We start from the raw sequence: 16,334 nt of genomic DNA on the forward strand, positions 1-16,334 counted from the left end.
TCGGGTTTGTTTTTCATCTCTCAAAAGCAGACAAACCAGCCTCAGAACACACACACACCCAATTAACAGACAACAGACTGAGCTCATAGTCTGTTGCTTAACCAATAATGCAAAAAAAACAACCAAACCTATTATTTTCGACAAATAGATCCATCTATTTGCATATTTACATTTAGAACAGTTGTCACGTTAATAGGCTCCTTCGATCATGCACTTTACTAACACCTTACTTGATAAATAATCACCTTTTATTACTTTTGAAAAGAATTATTTCAATTCTCTTTTGGTAGCTCATAGCTATAGGGAATAATAGCTACGAATCTTAGCATCTGAAACTTACTTTTTTTTACATTTTTTTCCCCTTGTGAAACACGAAACGCATTGATAAAAAAAAGTGTCGTAGACTGTTTCTATCACACGTGGGGAACTCGTGCATGTTTCAATGCTAAAGAATTATATTTTAGCTGATGGGAATACTTGGTTCAAGAAATTAGCACTTGCCTGCCCGCTGAAGATAAGGAAGTTAAATGGATCTCCTTATCACTGTGCTTGGTGCAGAAATAATGAAATAGCTACCCTAGAGGAACAATTATTTGCCCCAGTAGGCACGAACCATGCTAGCTTCATACGCATAGAAAGGGTTAAACAAGTGATACTCAGCTTCACTAACTAGATTTTAAGAGGATCATTTTCAACATCAATTAACGGACTGAACTTTGACATCTAACAGTCTTGGTAGTTTTTTTTTTTTTTCCTTTGAAATGGGCGTTAGGATGCTGTTACTTCCGGTTTCCTCCTCCCAGAAGTAAGAGCTAACTGTAAGATGATGTAGTAGTAAGTATTAGTCAATAGATCTAATTAATTCGTTTCTAATATTAAAAGTCTTTCAGGCTTCTCCTAAATAAAATTTTTAAAAAAAGCATTTTTTTCTTTGATTAATGTTCCAAATTGCAATCTACATATTTAGAATATATTTAAAATTTGCAATTTAAATATGTTCTAAATATAATACGCAATTTGATGTGTTATTGATTTTAACTAATAATAAATCTGAATCACAACAAATTACCATTTTTTCTCTAATATGAAAAAATTAATCGGCGATCTTGGTCTAAATATATAAATATATAGATATAGATATAGTAATAATTGGTTCGACGCTTGAGGAGATTCAGGGTAACAAATGGCAATGCTGTAGCCAATGAAGCTTTAACTGAGGTTCGGCTATTGCCGTTACCCAGCCATGACTAGAGCTTTTAGCTCAATAACGCCCCATCATTTTCTTCAATCAGATGAAGGGATAAAGAGTCAAGGACTCAGTCCATCTCCCCCCCCCCCAAAAAAATATATATATATATAATTGCTTTTATCTTTGTTGAAAATTATTCAATTGTTATAGCATAGTATTTGGTTTACAGACAGTTCCAAGGTCACACAGATGGCGCTAGTTGTATTGATATTTCCAGCGATGGCACAAAACTATGGACGGGTGGTTTGGACAATACTGTTCGTTCCTGGGACCTGCGAGAGGTATGTTTATACTAAACTCATCTTGGTATCGATAATGTTCCTTTAGTGTTTTATAAAGTGTTTATTTTTTCCCTAAAGTCACAGATAAAGGGTTTCTATAGGCCCATAGCTACCACACCCGAGAGTTCAAATGGCTCTGACAGAAATTTTTAAAGTGACCATAGAAAAATCGTTGTAAGCAGTGGAGAATATCCAATAATCATAGTCACGCATCGTGGTTGTTGGGAATGCTGGATTAATACTGTCTTAGTCTTAGTTGCTTCGTCCATAATTCCAAAGCAACTACAACTGTTGCCCTTCTGAAAGTCCATCAAATCTATACAGCGATTTGGATATCCTAGAAGTCTCTGAATCTATTGAATAGGAAAATAACATTTCATTTGTTCGTGTGGTTGGATGGACTCTTTACTATCGCATTCGTCGCTGAGCATTGTAAAGAGTAATTTACTCCATTAAAAACTCATCAATAGGCTGCAATGGCAACAATTTTATTAGACATTCTTATACAGTACTCGTCAAATACGCCAATCGAAGTTTGTGGCGCCTATTTTGTCATTGTTGACATATGTGATCACTATAACAATAATAATAATTTTTCCAGGTGGCTCTGCTATACCTTGTAGTTATAGCAACGGAACTGACGTTGAAAGTATTTGCCAGTAAAAGTCAATAATATAGTAAATTGGGAGAATTCAATCGTATCAAAGGGTTGGGTGTGCTTATTATTTTATTTTATTTTTTTGTCCAGTAAAATTAGAAACATATGATTAAAGCTTTTAATGGACTGTGAAGAAAGTTTTCCAAAAAAATACAATACATTTGGAGAACTATTATGAATATTTGTATATGTTCCGTAACTGGTGTTCGTTTTTCCCCTCTATAAAAGAACTTTCTCGTTTGTCTAGGGTCGGCAGTTGCAACAACACGACTTTACCTCCCAGATCTTCTCTTTGGGTTATTGTCCCACAGGAGAATGGCTCGCTGTCGGGTAAGTCTGCACTTTAAACTCATTCATCTGACCTCTGTAACATATTTAACGATGATTAATTTAACTCTCGCTAACAATAAGACTGTTTATAATGAAAACATGATGGTGCATGATATTTAAATTGCAGAAATAAAATTTTGATATCGACTGAAGATTCAACCGGTATTTCGATACCTTGGTTTTGGCTCAAAATTGCCATAAGCCGGACTCAGCCTGAAAACTCGACAGGAAAGAATAAGTTAATCAAACCACTCCTAGTCAGTGAAGTTTAAAAAATATATATATATAATCAAAAAGTAGTTAGATTATTTCTCCTAAAAATACACTGCACGAGGTGGTTTGGCACATTGTTTGCATTAAGTTCTGTGTAAATGCTGAACGATGGTAATGATGGACAAATATCTCTTAATTTGGCGATTATTTTGAATGTCTTGCAGTTCCTACAAATAAAAAAATAAGTTGTGTTAAGTGTGATGTAATAGAATACTGAAAAAGATCAACCATCTGGAAAATATTTGAAGAGGTATCCATTAGATGGGTGTTAAAAAGTAAGTGGCCATCTGACCTGCCCAAATAAAACTTCACCATGGCAACGTATTTATATGATTTGCCCCAAGTTGGGCTACAGTTTTTGGCCAAACAGTATATTTGAAATTAAGCACCCTCTGCATGAAGAGGACCATTTGAAAGAGGCCATGCCCAAACCATTATATTTTGCTTTTTTTACAGCGTCAGTGTCTATTAGACCTGGCATTTTCTTTATAACAAGAAAGCCACGTAAAAGTTATTTTATTGCCATAGTCATAACAGTGCAAACAACTATTTATGAATTCCCATCTCCAAATACTAATGTTTAAGAGAACGTTAGACTCAATATATTTTGAAAATAACAATTCTTTCGCAAGCTATATAGTAATTGGGATAATAAATTAACTGTATTAAAACTTGAAATAAAGTATTCATTGCTGGAAGGTACGTTTGGCGTGATTTACACCACTTGAGAATTTGAACTTCGAGAACCACTTTTCCTTAAGGTGAAAATCAGCATCGTCCTCACTCTATAAAATGAAAACAATGACAGACTGAAGTACTGGATCGTATAGCAGATCGTCAAAAAAAAAATGTTTGTATGAAATGATGATGTTCATGCACTAGAATGTGTCAGAATCTCGACATTGCTGTGAAACTTGATCGAATCGAAGTCCTGAGCGTTTTCAATTCATCAGGTACTTGAGAATAAATTTGAGGAGATGGATTCTGCACATCACGCAAGTAAAAGAGGGGGAGAATGGATGTGGACGAACACATAATGTTATTTTGTTGTCATTTCCCTTCTCTCTATCAAAGAAAGTTTTGTAGCTGTTCGGGTCAAAAGTCCATCAGAAACCTACTCGCTGAGAGTCACATCGCATGCTTCAGTGTTGATCGAACAGTATGGAAAACTAGATTTAAACTTTATAAACCAAGACTGTTGCACGATCTATCAAAGGATCAACTTTCTCAAGAAACGAATAAAATCGAAAAAAAAAAAAAAAGCCTTATTTATTCTGAGTACTCCGGAAGACTGGCATTGTTGATGCTGATTATGGAAGAAGACTAGGCATTGTTAATCCTGGTTTATGCAGAAAGTGTATATTAATTCACGTATATGTATATCAATACAAACAGCAGATCATTAATTTTTGCATTCTACTCATACAATGCTATAACATTATTGTTGCTAATGCTGGTATATTCAGCAATTGTCCATTAAACCAGTTTTGAATGACAAAGATTTCATTATCACAATGACGTAACCTTTTTTTTAAGTAATAAAAAAACTTTACTTGGTTTTTCTTGCAGGATGGAGAGTAGTAACGTAGAAGTTCTCCATTGTACTAAACCTGACAAATATCAGCTTCACCTACACGAGAGTTGTGTCCTATCCCTGAAATTTGCTTACTGCGGCAAATGGTTCGTCAGCACGGGCAAAGATAACTTACTGAATGCCTGGCGTACACCTTATGGAGCAAGTATTTTCCAGGTACGTCAACAAGCTCTGTTGATGTCTTATTTTGCTATTAATTATAACAATGCCGTGTAAACTAGAAGTGATTACAGAATTGTAACTTGTTTAATATGCTTTAAATATTATTGCTGGAGAGGATCCGTTTTAGCTTGTCGGTAATGCAAGACGGCCTCATATGAATCAACTCCCCCCCCCCCCGTGACTCAACCAACGTGCTTCAAACTCGTAAACAACGTCTACCCTCCTCATTAGTCCTCGCTGAAACAGGATCCCGAGATTTTAGAGCCAGAAACTTTTAACTCTCCCTCATATCTATATCAGACTCGACTATGGCCTTGTCAACGTTCTAACTCCAGCGCACGCGGACTTGAAAGCAGGTGATTAAAAGAACGTCTTCTCGGCAAAGATAAGGTATGCAAATTAGCTTAATGAAATGGTCCACCTAATTAACGTAATCTGAAATATGTTCTCAAGGACCCTCTTGCAGTGAGCGCAGATAGCAGGTGGCTCCATCGTTGTATGAATAGAAATTTTGCCTGTCCCGAATTATGGTCTTCTTCTTTTTTTTTTTTTTTTTTTTTTTTTTTTTTTTTTTTTTTTAGTTGTGCTTCACGAAAGAACTGATCGAAGAACAAAAAAAAACAATGAAATGTTCCAGTTTGGGGCTTTGTATCGACGCGTGTGGTTCGATGGGAGTCTGGATGAGAGTTCTTTAGATTGTGGCTAACATCGATGGGAAATTTTTTTTTTTTTTTTCGAAAATTACATGCGGAAAATTTATAAATTCTCATCGTCTACGTATTCTTGTATTAAATAATAAGCAACACTTATAACAATCGCTGAAAATTTGTTTTACGATGCTATGGGATAGATGACATCGAATCCATTTTTAGTTGTTGTTGTTTTCCTTGATGCTATGAAATCATGTAGTCGAACGTGATTATTTGGCGCAACCATCAAACAATACTGCCGATGAACATTGCATAAGATTTCGACTATTTCCAGATGATGCTGCCCATTTACTAGTAAGTGGTTCCACCCTTTTCTTTATATGTTTTCTCTTTCTGGAGATTCCACCCTCATTCTATTATTTAAAAATCACAAACTAATTTGACTTTGTGTCACGTGCCTCCTTTTGTAAATCGGGACGTTTATAAAAAGACATAATTAGTTTAGAAATGGACGTTTTGACAGTAAATTATTGATAGACGATATTATTCACCAAATTTAACGCTTTCACCAGTTCTTTAACGAATCCTAATCTAAGTCATCAAGGTGAGAACTTAGATCAATGAACAAAACCATTCCCAGTCCACACGAAGTTAAATTTTAAACTTTTTTTCTTTGTTTGACAGATTAGTCATAAATGCAAGATGGCGAATGTTACCGAGCGTGATGCATATCCAATTAACATTTATTGTGTTGCCTTGATACAAAACACATGCCAACATCCAGAATCAAGGCAACACAGTAACGAATGAATCCAGGTGCACAACAATTAACAGCTATGCTAATTGTTGTGCACGTGAATTCAACCATTATCCAAATAATGCTGCCTTTAACTCTGCATGTTTATAAAGTCCGAAGCAAAATTTTGATTCAACTTTTATACATTTTTTATGAGTTGTACCTGAAAGTGTAAAACTTGAGTATAATCGAGTTTTTGTTTCTTTTGCAGTCCAAAGAATCATCTTCAGTTCTCAGTTGTGACATTTCTTCCGATGACAAGTATATAGTGACGGGATCAGGAGACAAGAAGGCCACTGTATACGAAGTTATCTACTAGATCTTCCTGGAGCAGTGCTATTGTACATACTCACCTGTATTTTCCTAACACAGAAAAGACGCCCTTAGAGGGGGGCGAGCTTATCGACTGCCTTCTCAAGTTCCAAGTAAACTAGGGGCCCAAAGTGATTGGGCAGAATCCTATCTTCAATGTTCCATGCGAATTGCCTACCACTATCGGGCTGCCTTTCTCCTATGTAAAAAAAAAAAAAAAAAAAATAGAAAAAAAAATCTGCCGGGTGTTCCTGAAATTCTTCAGCAATGACGTCACATCCGTGAACGCAGGAGATCCTAAGAAACAGTTTCCTCAGTTTTGTGCCTCAAATTACAATCGGCAGTTTGATGCCGAAGCTAGAAAGATGGTGATATTGTTTGCTGCGCCGTATGCTCCGACTGTTCTAGGGAGAAGGGTGGAAAGGGGGTTTCCTCAACTCTTCCCCCCATACACATTAAAAAAAAAAAAAGTTCACAGTTTAGTCTACATGTGTTCTCTAAACGTGTTGTTATAGGCAAGCCACTACGTGAGATTTGGTAGAATGCAAGAGGTCGTGTCAAAGACTGCAAGTTCCTTTTTTTCTACAATTTCGGATTAAGCCTACTAGACCGTCAAACTATTGTCTTCTAAATCAGAATGAAAGTATGAATGTTTGTGTGTATATGTGAGAAAGAGAGAGTGAATATATGTGTGTGTGTGTGTATAGACGCTCCAGGATCACTATCGTCTTTTGTGTGTCCTCACTAAGCACCAGGTGCTTCGTTGTCAAGCATGTGGCGTCCACCAAGTTCTCCGATTCCTTTTTTTTTTTTTCTCTGCTGTGTACAGAAGAGCTTCCAGACCTACGTCTCCGACCTGGCTTGACACACATACACACACACAATTAAAAAAAAAAAAAAAAAATGTATTTTATTCTCCTACAAATGAACCGAGGCAATGCCTGTGCTTCGTGTGTTGTTCATTAAGAAGAAATCACTTTGTGCACAACCGAATCTGCCATTGTAAACTGATAAACGTGTTAATAGGGAAGGAAGGTGGTCGTCATAACGTCATCTTTCTGAGCAAAGTTTCGGAAGGGCCTGCGACTAGGTCATACCTGACAATAGAATTTTTGTTGTAATATTGAGTGTACAGTAAAGTTAATCTGGAATGATTTTGTGTGTGGGCCTCTTTCTTTTATCAGAAAACATTTTCCACCTATCATCCCCATATAAAAAATAAACTCACATGTATTACGGAAAAAAAAAAATTACGAAAAAAAAAATCACTTTTTTTTTTCGTAATTAAACGTAATTTAAAAAAAAAAAAAATCACTTTTTTTTTTTTTGCAGAATTTGAAACTCCTGCTGTAAAATAATACAAAAAATAAATGAATTCTTATTTTGGATATAGGTGCGCCATTAACGGAAGAAAGTGCTCAACGTCCCCTACTCCTTAATATGCTAGTGACGTCACTATCTGAAAGGCATGCATATACGTATTAATTTGAAAAGATAATAATCACAGTTCTATTTAGATCGTGATTGAATATTATCATCGGACTTCGAATTTTAATATGTTAAAACGGATGATTTCTAAAAGAATTTGGCAAAATGAATTACAAATAAATAAATAAAAAAATCCGAGTTCCTATCGGTATCAAAGGTTTCCTATATACGCATCCAGTAAGCAACATTTAGTGATGAGATAAATTAGGATAACGTGGGGACTGGATGGGGAGTCATAAAAATTCATTAATAAGGTCCGGAAGCAAACAGATAGTTCTTCAGATGCACATATACATAAAATGTAACGTTGCAAGATATATGCGAAGGATATATTCTACAAATTTAAGTATCGGACACTGAGAAAGATCAGTGGACTTTACTAGAAGTCAAGATACATATATAAGAGTTTTTGCACACATTTTATTTCTAATTATTATATTTTTTGTAAAGAGGAATATGAGTTTCTGGATGAATTACGGAAAAAAAAAAATGCGCCTTTCAAGAATGCATGTTGAAGATATTGGGAAGATGATGCAAACTTCGCTAAATAAAAATTATTCCAACAACTCCTGTTGAGTATATATTTTCAATATTTAGTATTTCATATTTGGTACTTTTGGTTATTTGGTATTTCAAAATTTTCGTGTTTTTTTTTTTTTTTTTTTAGCATTTTTATTTAAGAAACCAAAGTGCCATAACATACATCACTTGCGTCCTGCCTATGACCAGCAAATTCAATCCACTGACTCGAAACATTCCTTCTAGTTTTCTTCACTATATACATGTGAGCATATTTGATTTTCTTCTATAGAACATGCAAACACGGGAAGCTAGTCATATTAACAACAGAGTCAATTCTAAATTGGCCGCATTTTTCGGATCATCAGACCGAATGATCAAAGTTAGTTAAGTCTGATGATCTTCAGATTTACTTGAATGGCACCCGAGTGGTTGCTTTTAGACAGAATGACGGGGGTTGCCCAAGAGGATAACTTCACAATTCCAACAAAGTAATCCCAAATATGGAAGCTGTGAGGCAGTGCACTTATGCCGACTCTTCATAGCCTCCGGCCAACTCCTTGATTGTGACAAACGAAGTTCCGGACTGCTAAAAGCAACACGATCTTAAGAGCTACTTTCATATTCAATAAAAAAATAAAAAATAAAAAATAAATCAGAAAGGAATAGAAATATCCTGATCAGTGATCACTAGTCACGCATGGTCAAGAATTCCTAAATGAAAGAAATTCATGAGTATTTAAATATCCAGTGACCATAGGTAGTCCTCAACTTACGACGAGGCGACTTACGACGATCCGTAATTACGACGGGCAAAAATTATTATTAAAATTTCTGTAATTTAACTTTGCCGCCAGCATATACATACATATATCACATTGCTTTTGTATACGCATCGCAGTATTTGACAATTTTAGGAAATAACAAGAAGATAAATACGGCGAGCATACATTTAACGCAAGTAAAGGTTGGTTTTATCGATTCAAAAGCCGATTTAACTTACATAACATACGAATAACGGGAAAAGCTGCTAGTTCCGATTTTGAAACTGTCGAAGTTTTCAAGAAAAATCTGAAAGAGATGGTAAAAGATGAAGGATATTTGCAAGAGCAGATTTGTAACGTAGATGAAACCGGACTCTTCTGGAAAAGAATGCCAGAACGAACTTACATTCACAGAGAAGCTACATCGGCGCCTGGTTTTAAGGCACTTAAAGATAGGATTACTCTTCTCATTGGAGGAAATGCTGCTGGTTTTAAATTAAAACCATTTATTGTTTACCGTTCACAAAACCCAGAGCATTGAAAAACATTGAAAAGAATTAATTGGTTTACTACAGAGGTAATCCTGAGGCTTGGATGACAATTATTTTATTCGAAGACTGGTTCTTAAATTGTTTTATTCCAGAAGTACGTGCCTACTGTCTTGAAAAAAAAACATTCCTTTTAAAATTCTATGGCTGCTTGACAATGCTCCAGGACATCCTCTTCACATCGGCGATTTGAATGAAAATATAAATGTGATGTATCTACCGCCCAATACAACAGCTGTGATTCAGCCTATGGATCAAGGTTCGATTGCTACATTCAAGACATATTACCTGAAAACCACATTTTCTCAAGCAATAAGACAACGATGCTACAACATTACGAGATTTTGGGGAAAAATTGCGATATTAACCAATGTATCCAGCACATTGGAACTTCATGGAAGGAAGTATCGGAACAATGCATGCGAGGAATTTGGAAGAAGATACTACCGCAGGAAACGCTCGAAGAGTACAATGAGCATAGTATGTTAGAACAAATTGGTGAAGAAATTGTTGAAATTGCAAGAAACCTGGATTTAGAAATCAATATTACCGATACAGAAGAATTAGCAGATCACGAAGAAGGTGAACTGACTGATCGAGACTTGATTTTCCAAAACGAAAGAGTTGTAGGAGAAGGAAGGAATAACGAGGAAGATGAAGAAGAGAAATCGTTAAAAATTTTACTGTAAAAGGATTAGCTGAAGTATTTTCTAAACTAAATCAAGGACTTTAGCTACTCGAAAATATGGATTAAGATACTGATCGTTTCGCCAAAGTCGAAAAGCAAATTCGAGAAGCAGTCAGATGCTATCCCGAAATATATGAAGAAAGAAAGAAAAAAAAATCAACAGACAACATGAACCAATTTTCTTATTTCTACTTCCGAGAGATAACCATACTATCGAAATAAGTGACAGTTACTCACCTGTTTAATTAAAGACACCGTTAATAAGTTTTTTTTTGTTTATGTTAACTAATATTTAAAGGCATTTCAAAGTAAAGTAAGTGCAACATTTTTGATATGCGTTTATGTATTTTTTTTAAAATTTTTTTTCTTAATTTTGTATTTATGTATTTGTATGTGGTAATAAATAATTTATAAATGTTTATGTAAATTTATATATTTTTAACCGTTTTAAGTTAAATAGAAACCTAATTTATGAAAATATAACAGAAATCAAACAAATCAAGAATTAAAATAAGTCCTCGACTTACGTCAGAATCGTCTTACGACGGAGACGTTGGAAATGAACCCCGTCGTAAGTCGAGGACTACCTGTATATACAAACACAACTATTATACAGCATAACAAATCCAAGATTCTCTTGTATCGTGGTGAACATGAAACACACGCACCCCATTTTTCTAGTATCTTGTTTAGATATCAGTTCCAGGAGTAGCAAATGCAAGCTCAGTTGGAATCATTTGGGTAGACTCCTAATTTTAGATAAGTAGGTATCGGACATATTGTCTCCTTAAACAAATTAAAAATTAAATAATTTATTTATTAATTTTATTATTCACAAAAAATGAAAGAAAGAAAAGTAAAAAAGGACTACAATCCGGTATTGAATCCCATTTTAATAAAATGTATAAAAAACTGAAAACCATTTTTATTGGGAGAAACTGTATTTTTAGATCTTTTTTTTAAGCTTAACACTTTCTTCGCAATAAGGAAAATCAAAACTCGAATGCCATTTTATCTATATAAATATTTGAGAAATATTAAAATAACAAATAGAATTATAATATGTTGATGTCTTTTTTTTTTTTTTTTTTTTTTTTTTTTTGAGATGAAGAGATTAAACATCGAAGGTATTATTAGAAATAACGTTATTCTCTCCATGCTGATAAAGTTGCTCGATTCTGCCCTCTGCTGTCAACAGATCTGCGCAAATATACAGAGAATTAAAATCAAGTGTGCTCTATGAAACAAGCAAACGACAGCTTTATTAAATCATTTATCCTCAGAAATAAACGTTACAGATATGAATTCCATAATGTTAAAATTAAACAAAAAAAAAAAAACTTTTCCCCCCCCTATAGAATTAAAGAACTTCATGAAAAATTTGTGAACCTCAGACCAAACACAATTTGTATGGAATATCTCAAATCCCAAAATACATTCGGGATTTTTCAATTTCAGATACTTAATATAAAATCATTTTTAAAATCCATATTTTGTGATTTCAGATATTTAATACTTCGAAATGTTTTGGATCCCGATATTAAGCTAGACTAGGAATTCGGGACCCTTAACTGCAGTCCCTTGTAATCAGTTAATATAATAATGAACGTGAGATAAGTTTTTCATATAGTAAAGAAAGTTAATTAAAAGTTATCTATTGTTTGCGATTTTTTTTTTTTTAGATTTTCAAAAACCTAGGAAGTAATCACGAACCAAATTCACCTAAACCTTATCCTAATAAAACATTTATTGTTAAGTGAATATCAGTATGCAATTAACAATAAATCCACAGCTGAAAAATTACACTCAATCAATGTGACCAATAGAAGATTAGCGCGAATGACGTCATCTTACAAAAATGGACGATGGTTGTGAACGCACCCTTTCGGCGAAAATATGTGAATAAACATTATAAAACTCAACTGCTAAATATGAAAATAATACACTGCGAACAAATAAAACAGATACATTTTATCTGTGATGTAAGTCATATATCTTCGAAAACAAATCCAATATTATATTAAGGTTTGGCTTCAAGAACTGAGGCTGGCAAATGAAAGAGCATTATTATAGGGAGACTTCTGTGGAAGGAAAAGATATCGCATAACAAATAATTTTTTTCATTTTTTTATGTGACTTAACTAACTATCGTAACTTATAGTGAGAAATTGCATCCTTCTGTAGCTAGGTTTGTATTATTAATATTAGTAGTAGTAGTAGTATGGATTAATGAGATATGTTACGAAGCACTAACTATTAAATTGTGTGTGTGTGTGCGCGTGCGCGCGCGCGTGTGTGTGTTAAGAGACTGGACAAAAGAAAATAAATATCTGATATAATAAAAAGATGGGAGCTTAACAGAGATTTCTGAATTTTCATTGAGAATATTGGAGAATTGAGGAGAGAGAGAGAACAATATCAGAGCTGAAATTTAGCGGCTTTTAATGGCAATTAACAATGGAGACTGAAATTATTATTAAAATATGTATAGCATTGTATTATTATCGTAATAATTAGTAGCTATTTATCAAAGAAACCCTCTGCCATGGATTACCCTTTCGGTACAGAAGTATCTGACATTGAGGGTGTCGGTCGTCTTCCATTGCCAAAATGAAATTCGGCCTTGAATGACGAGTGTTACTTTCACTCCAATAACTGTCCCACAGACCAAAACCTCTTCACAATGAATAGGAATTGGAAGGGTTTGTGCTACTTACCATTTGACCAAGGTAGATTTGCAGAAAGAATAATGATCAACGGGAGACATCTAAACTAAACCATCTTGTCTGGAATCCGGTCTCGTGAGGAGGTAGAAGGGATTCCTTTTAGTTTTTCATTCCCCAAAATAGGCACATTTCCGCAAGCTTCAAACAGGCAAACCTTTTTAAAAAAACACACTCAGTTAACAGATATACTGAGCTCACTACCTTTCTTGTTTAGATAAAGCATTGCAAGTAAATTGCTTCAAAAGCAGAAATAGGTGGAATGAAAGATAATGAAGTTAGCTTGGTAAGTTTCAAGCTGCACTGTGTACCATATGTGTTCACCATCGGCTGCTTGTGTTTCTTGGAACAAACCCCCATATCCGTTTGATAACGATTTCGCCAATGAATACAAGAATTTCAAAAAGTGAGTTAGTCCATCTCATACAGGGTAGCAGTTTCTTGTTTTTTCCTCCAGGAAACTCGGGTTCTTCATCCTGCAATACAGGAAAAGTAGTCAGAAAACATACGCAGTTAACAGACAGATGCAGTGGATGGAGAATTAAGTAGTGTGGATAGGTTGTTCAGTATGCAATGCACTCTTGCGATGAGTCCTTAGACTCCTTGGCGATATCATGTACACTAATAATAATAGTTATATACTATCTGAGGACATAAACAATGACACTGTTATTACATAACGTCTCTTCTTGCTCTTCTTACTGTGGTGACTTTTTCTTGTTAAACTTGGAAAGCTCATTTATCATTAGAAAAAAAAAATTAGAGAAATTTCAATCATCTGCTAAAGGATTCCATCATCAACGTACACACAATAAGTTTGTTTGTTTCTTTCCGAGTCTACTTCCGGAGTTAAGAATTTATGCATTCAAAGAAAAATTTCTTGGGACTAAGTCTGTGTATGAAGAAGACGTTCAGTCTGGATTTCGTTTATAATTGGTTCAGTCAGTCCTCAATTTGTCACCAATACGACATTCCTTTATTATAATTTGTCATTTGTGAATGTTGTATCTTCAAGACTCGATCTTAGTTGGCTAAAACAATCGCTTCAACTTTTGACAAACAGCTCAGTGCAAGTTAAGTTTGAATAAGTCTGTCGGTTCGGTGCCTCTTAAGAATTTACATTCTGACTACATCTGAATTTCAAGCGTATTTAATTTTTATCTCATTCATAAAATTTATTTCAGTTATCGTTTTCTGAAATATTGTATTATAATTTTCCAGCAAAGTAAAATATTAAAGCAGAAATTTAATTTACTTTCAAATTGAATATTACATTTTTAATGATAAAATATTAAAACATTAAAATTGTATTTTGATATTCTGGACCAGCAAAGATGAATATTCTGGTTTGCAAATGAATAAAATCCAGCAAGGATAGCTTCGAATTTTCTTAGAAAAATAACTAGGATAAAACAACGAAAGAGGTTTGAATAAATTTGCTGGATTAAGATTTTGGTGGATTAACATTAAAGACGTATATTAAAAACTTAAGAAAATATTAAAAAAAAAAAATTCTGAAAATTTACATCCAATGAATTGGAGTGAAAAATCAAAGAAAAAGAAAGTCGATTTCCAGCAATAACTAAAGTGCATTGAAGCATGTTTTAAATTTGCATCTCCATGATTTTCAGATTTAAATTTAAAATTTTTAAATTTAGAATAACTGATTAAAAAAATGTAACATGCAAAACATTTGTTGATATAGTATACATTATTGGTTTATTACACAATGGTATACAGCTGTAGTTAATGTTTGAATACAGAAACAACTTAGGCTATGATGCCACAATATGATGCCACTAGCTGAAGAAAGAGACATTGTCTGAGGAGACATTGCCACTAGCTGAAGAAAGAGACAATGTGTTAAAGAACCCTTATGTTAAAGTTCAAAACGACTCGAACTTACAAAAATGCGTTTTCATTGCTGGGGGATAATCAAAACTTGTTCAATGATACTAATACAGTATAGATAGAAAAGGGATGATCCAAAATATTTTCTTAGGATATTTAAATATACATATAAAAGCAACGTCACTCAAAATACCAAATATTCATGACTAGTTAGAGGTGTTCAATCACCAGAAATTATCAGTCTTATTCATGAATCAATTATCCATCATCCATAGAATTTTTTAAAAAAACTTCTTCAGTAATGAATGCCCTATTCGACAAAATAATGTTATTTTGTTCCGTGTTGATGATAATTTCAACTTCTTTGTTCTCTTCGTCGCTGGATTTAAGCTTCGTCTCATAAAACTATTTTGATTCTTCTAACAACAACTGTAAAATTTCAGTGTTATGGGATATCCTTCCAAATGTGCAGCTATATATATATATATATATATATATATATATATTTGTAAACCTAAGACGTCCATTGTTAATGGGTGAACAATAGAAGTTAATCCTCGATCTCCCATTTCCTCTTGATATAATTCAAAAATTTTAATTTTCAAATCGGTATTTATCACGAGTACGTTGAAAATGTGAATCAATTAAATAGCATGTGAACGGGGGGGGGGAATAAAAATTAAAGTTTTCGGATTGTATCGAATTTCACCAACTGAACACTTTTTATTTCATCTTTCTGTGGCCACCAGATCTTACCTTCTGTTAAGAAAATAAAAATACAACCGCTATTTTTAAATCAGTATAATTATGCATAGACAAAGAAACTGACAAACTAAACAGGATTAGGTAGGACGATGCTCCAATTTTATCTATTTAGTCCTTAACAATCATAAATCGCTTTAGTAAAAGTTACGAACATGAGAACAATGTGAGTAAAGATTTACTTTCCTAAAAAAGTACACTGAAGGAGGGTTTAGGAATATTTACAATTAGTGACGAGGCAACTAAGGATTGCGTTTTCTAATTAATTGTTTCATCGGTCGGTTTATCTATTTTACAGGAAAAAAAAACAGCCGAGTCTCTTGAAGAAAAACTTCACTACCTGTCTGAGTGTGAGTAATGTAAACTCATCTTTCACTTGAAAAGTCCAACAAAATATTCATCACACTTTGGAAGGGATTTCAACCAAGGCCTTTCTACTCCAGGAAATCTATGCTGATAACATGAAACATAACCAGTATAAACCATGTTTATACCAGTATAAACGATTTGATTCAATTAATGATTTATCTAAATCATTAATTGAATCAGGACATCCATCGTGGAGGAGATTGATGTAAACATTATTTTTATTGAAAATAATGACATAATTTATATTTAATTTTAAATTTTCATTTAAATAATTAAAATATTTTCCAAACTTCAAATACACAAAATACACCATTAAA

At 33.8% G+C, this 16,334-nt stretch overlaps 1 protein-coding gene across 4 annotated transcripts in view; it reads left to right on the forward strand.

The window, feature by feature from the left end:
• Window positions 1-7,460, forward strand: part of LOC150101862 (transducin-like enhancer protein 4) — a 271,453-nt gene extending 263,993 nt beyond the window's left edge. For all 4 annotated transcript variants that reach the window (XM_090400931.1, XM_090400928.1, XM_090400930.1 and 1 more), the window contains 4 exons: window positions 1,419-1,530; window positions 2,436-2,518; window positions 4,361-4,541; window positions 6,205-7,460. In XM_090400931.1, the coding sequence (XP_090257057.1) occupies window positions 1,419-1,530; window positions 2,436-2,518; window positions 4,361-4,541; window positions 6,205-6,312 (484 nt within the window). In that variant the 3' untranslated portion in view covers window positions 6,313-7,460. The remainder of the gene's footprint in view (window positions 1-1,418; window positions 1,531-2,435; window positions 2,519-4,360; window positions 4,542-6,204) is intronic.
• Window positions 7,461-16,334: the final 8,874 nt, after the last annotated feature.

Source organism: Typopeltis vanoorti, chromosome 11 (genome assembly GCF_054136105.1).
Source record: "Typopeltis vanoorti isolate ZY-2024b chromosome 11, IOZ_Tvanoo_1.0, whole genome shotgun sequence".
NCBI lineage: Eukaryota > Metazoa > Arthropoda > Arachnida > Uropygi > Thelyphonidae > Typopeltis > Typopeltis vanoorti.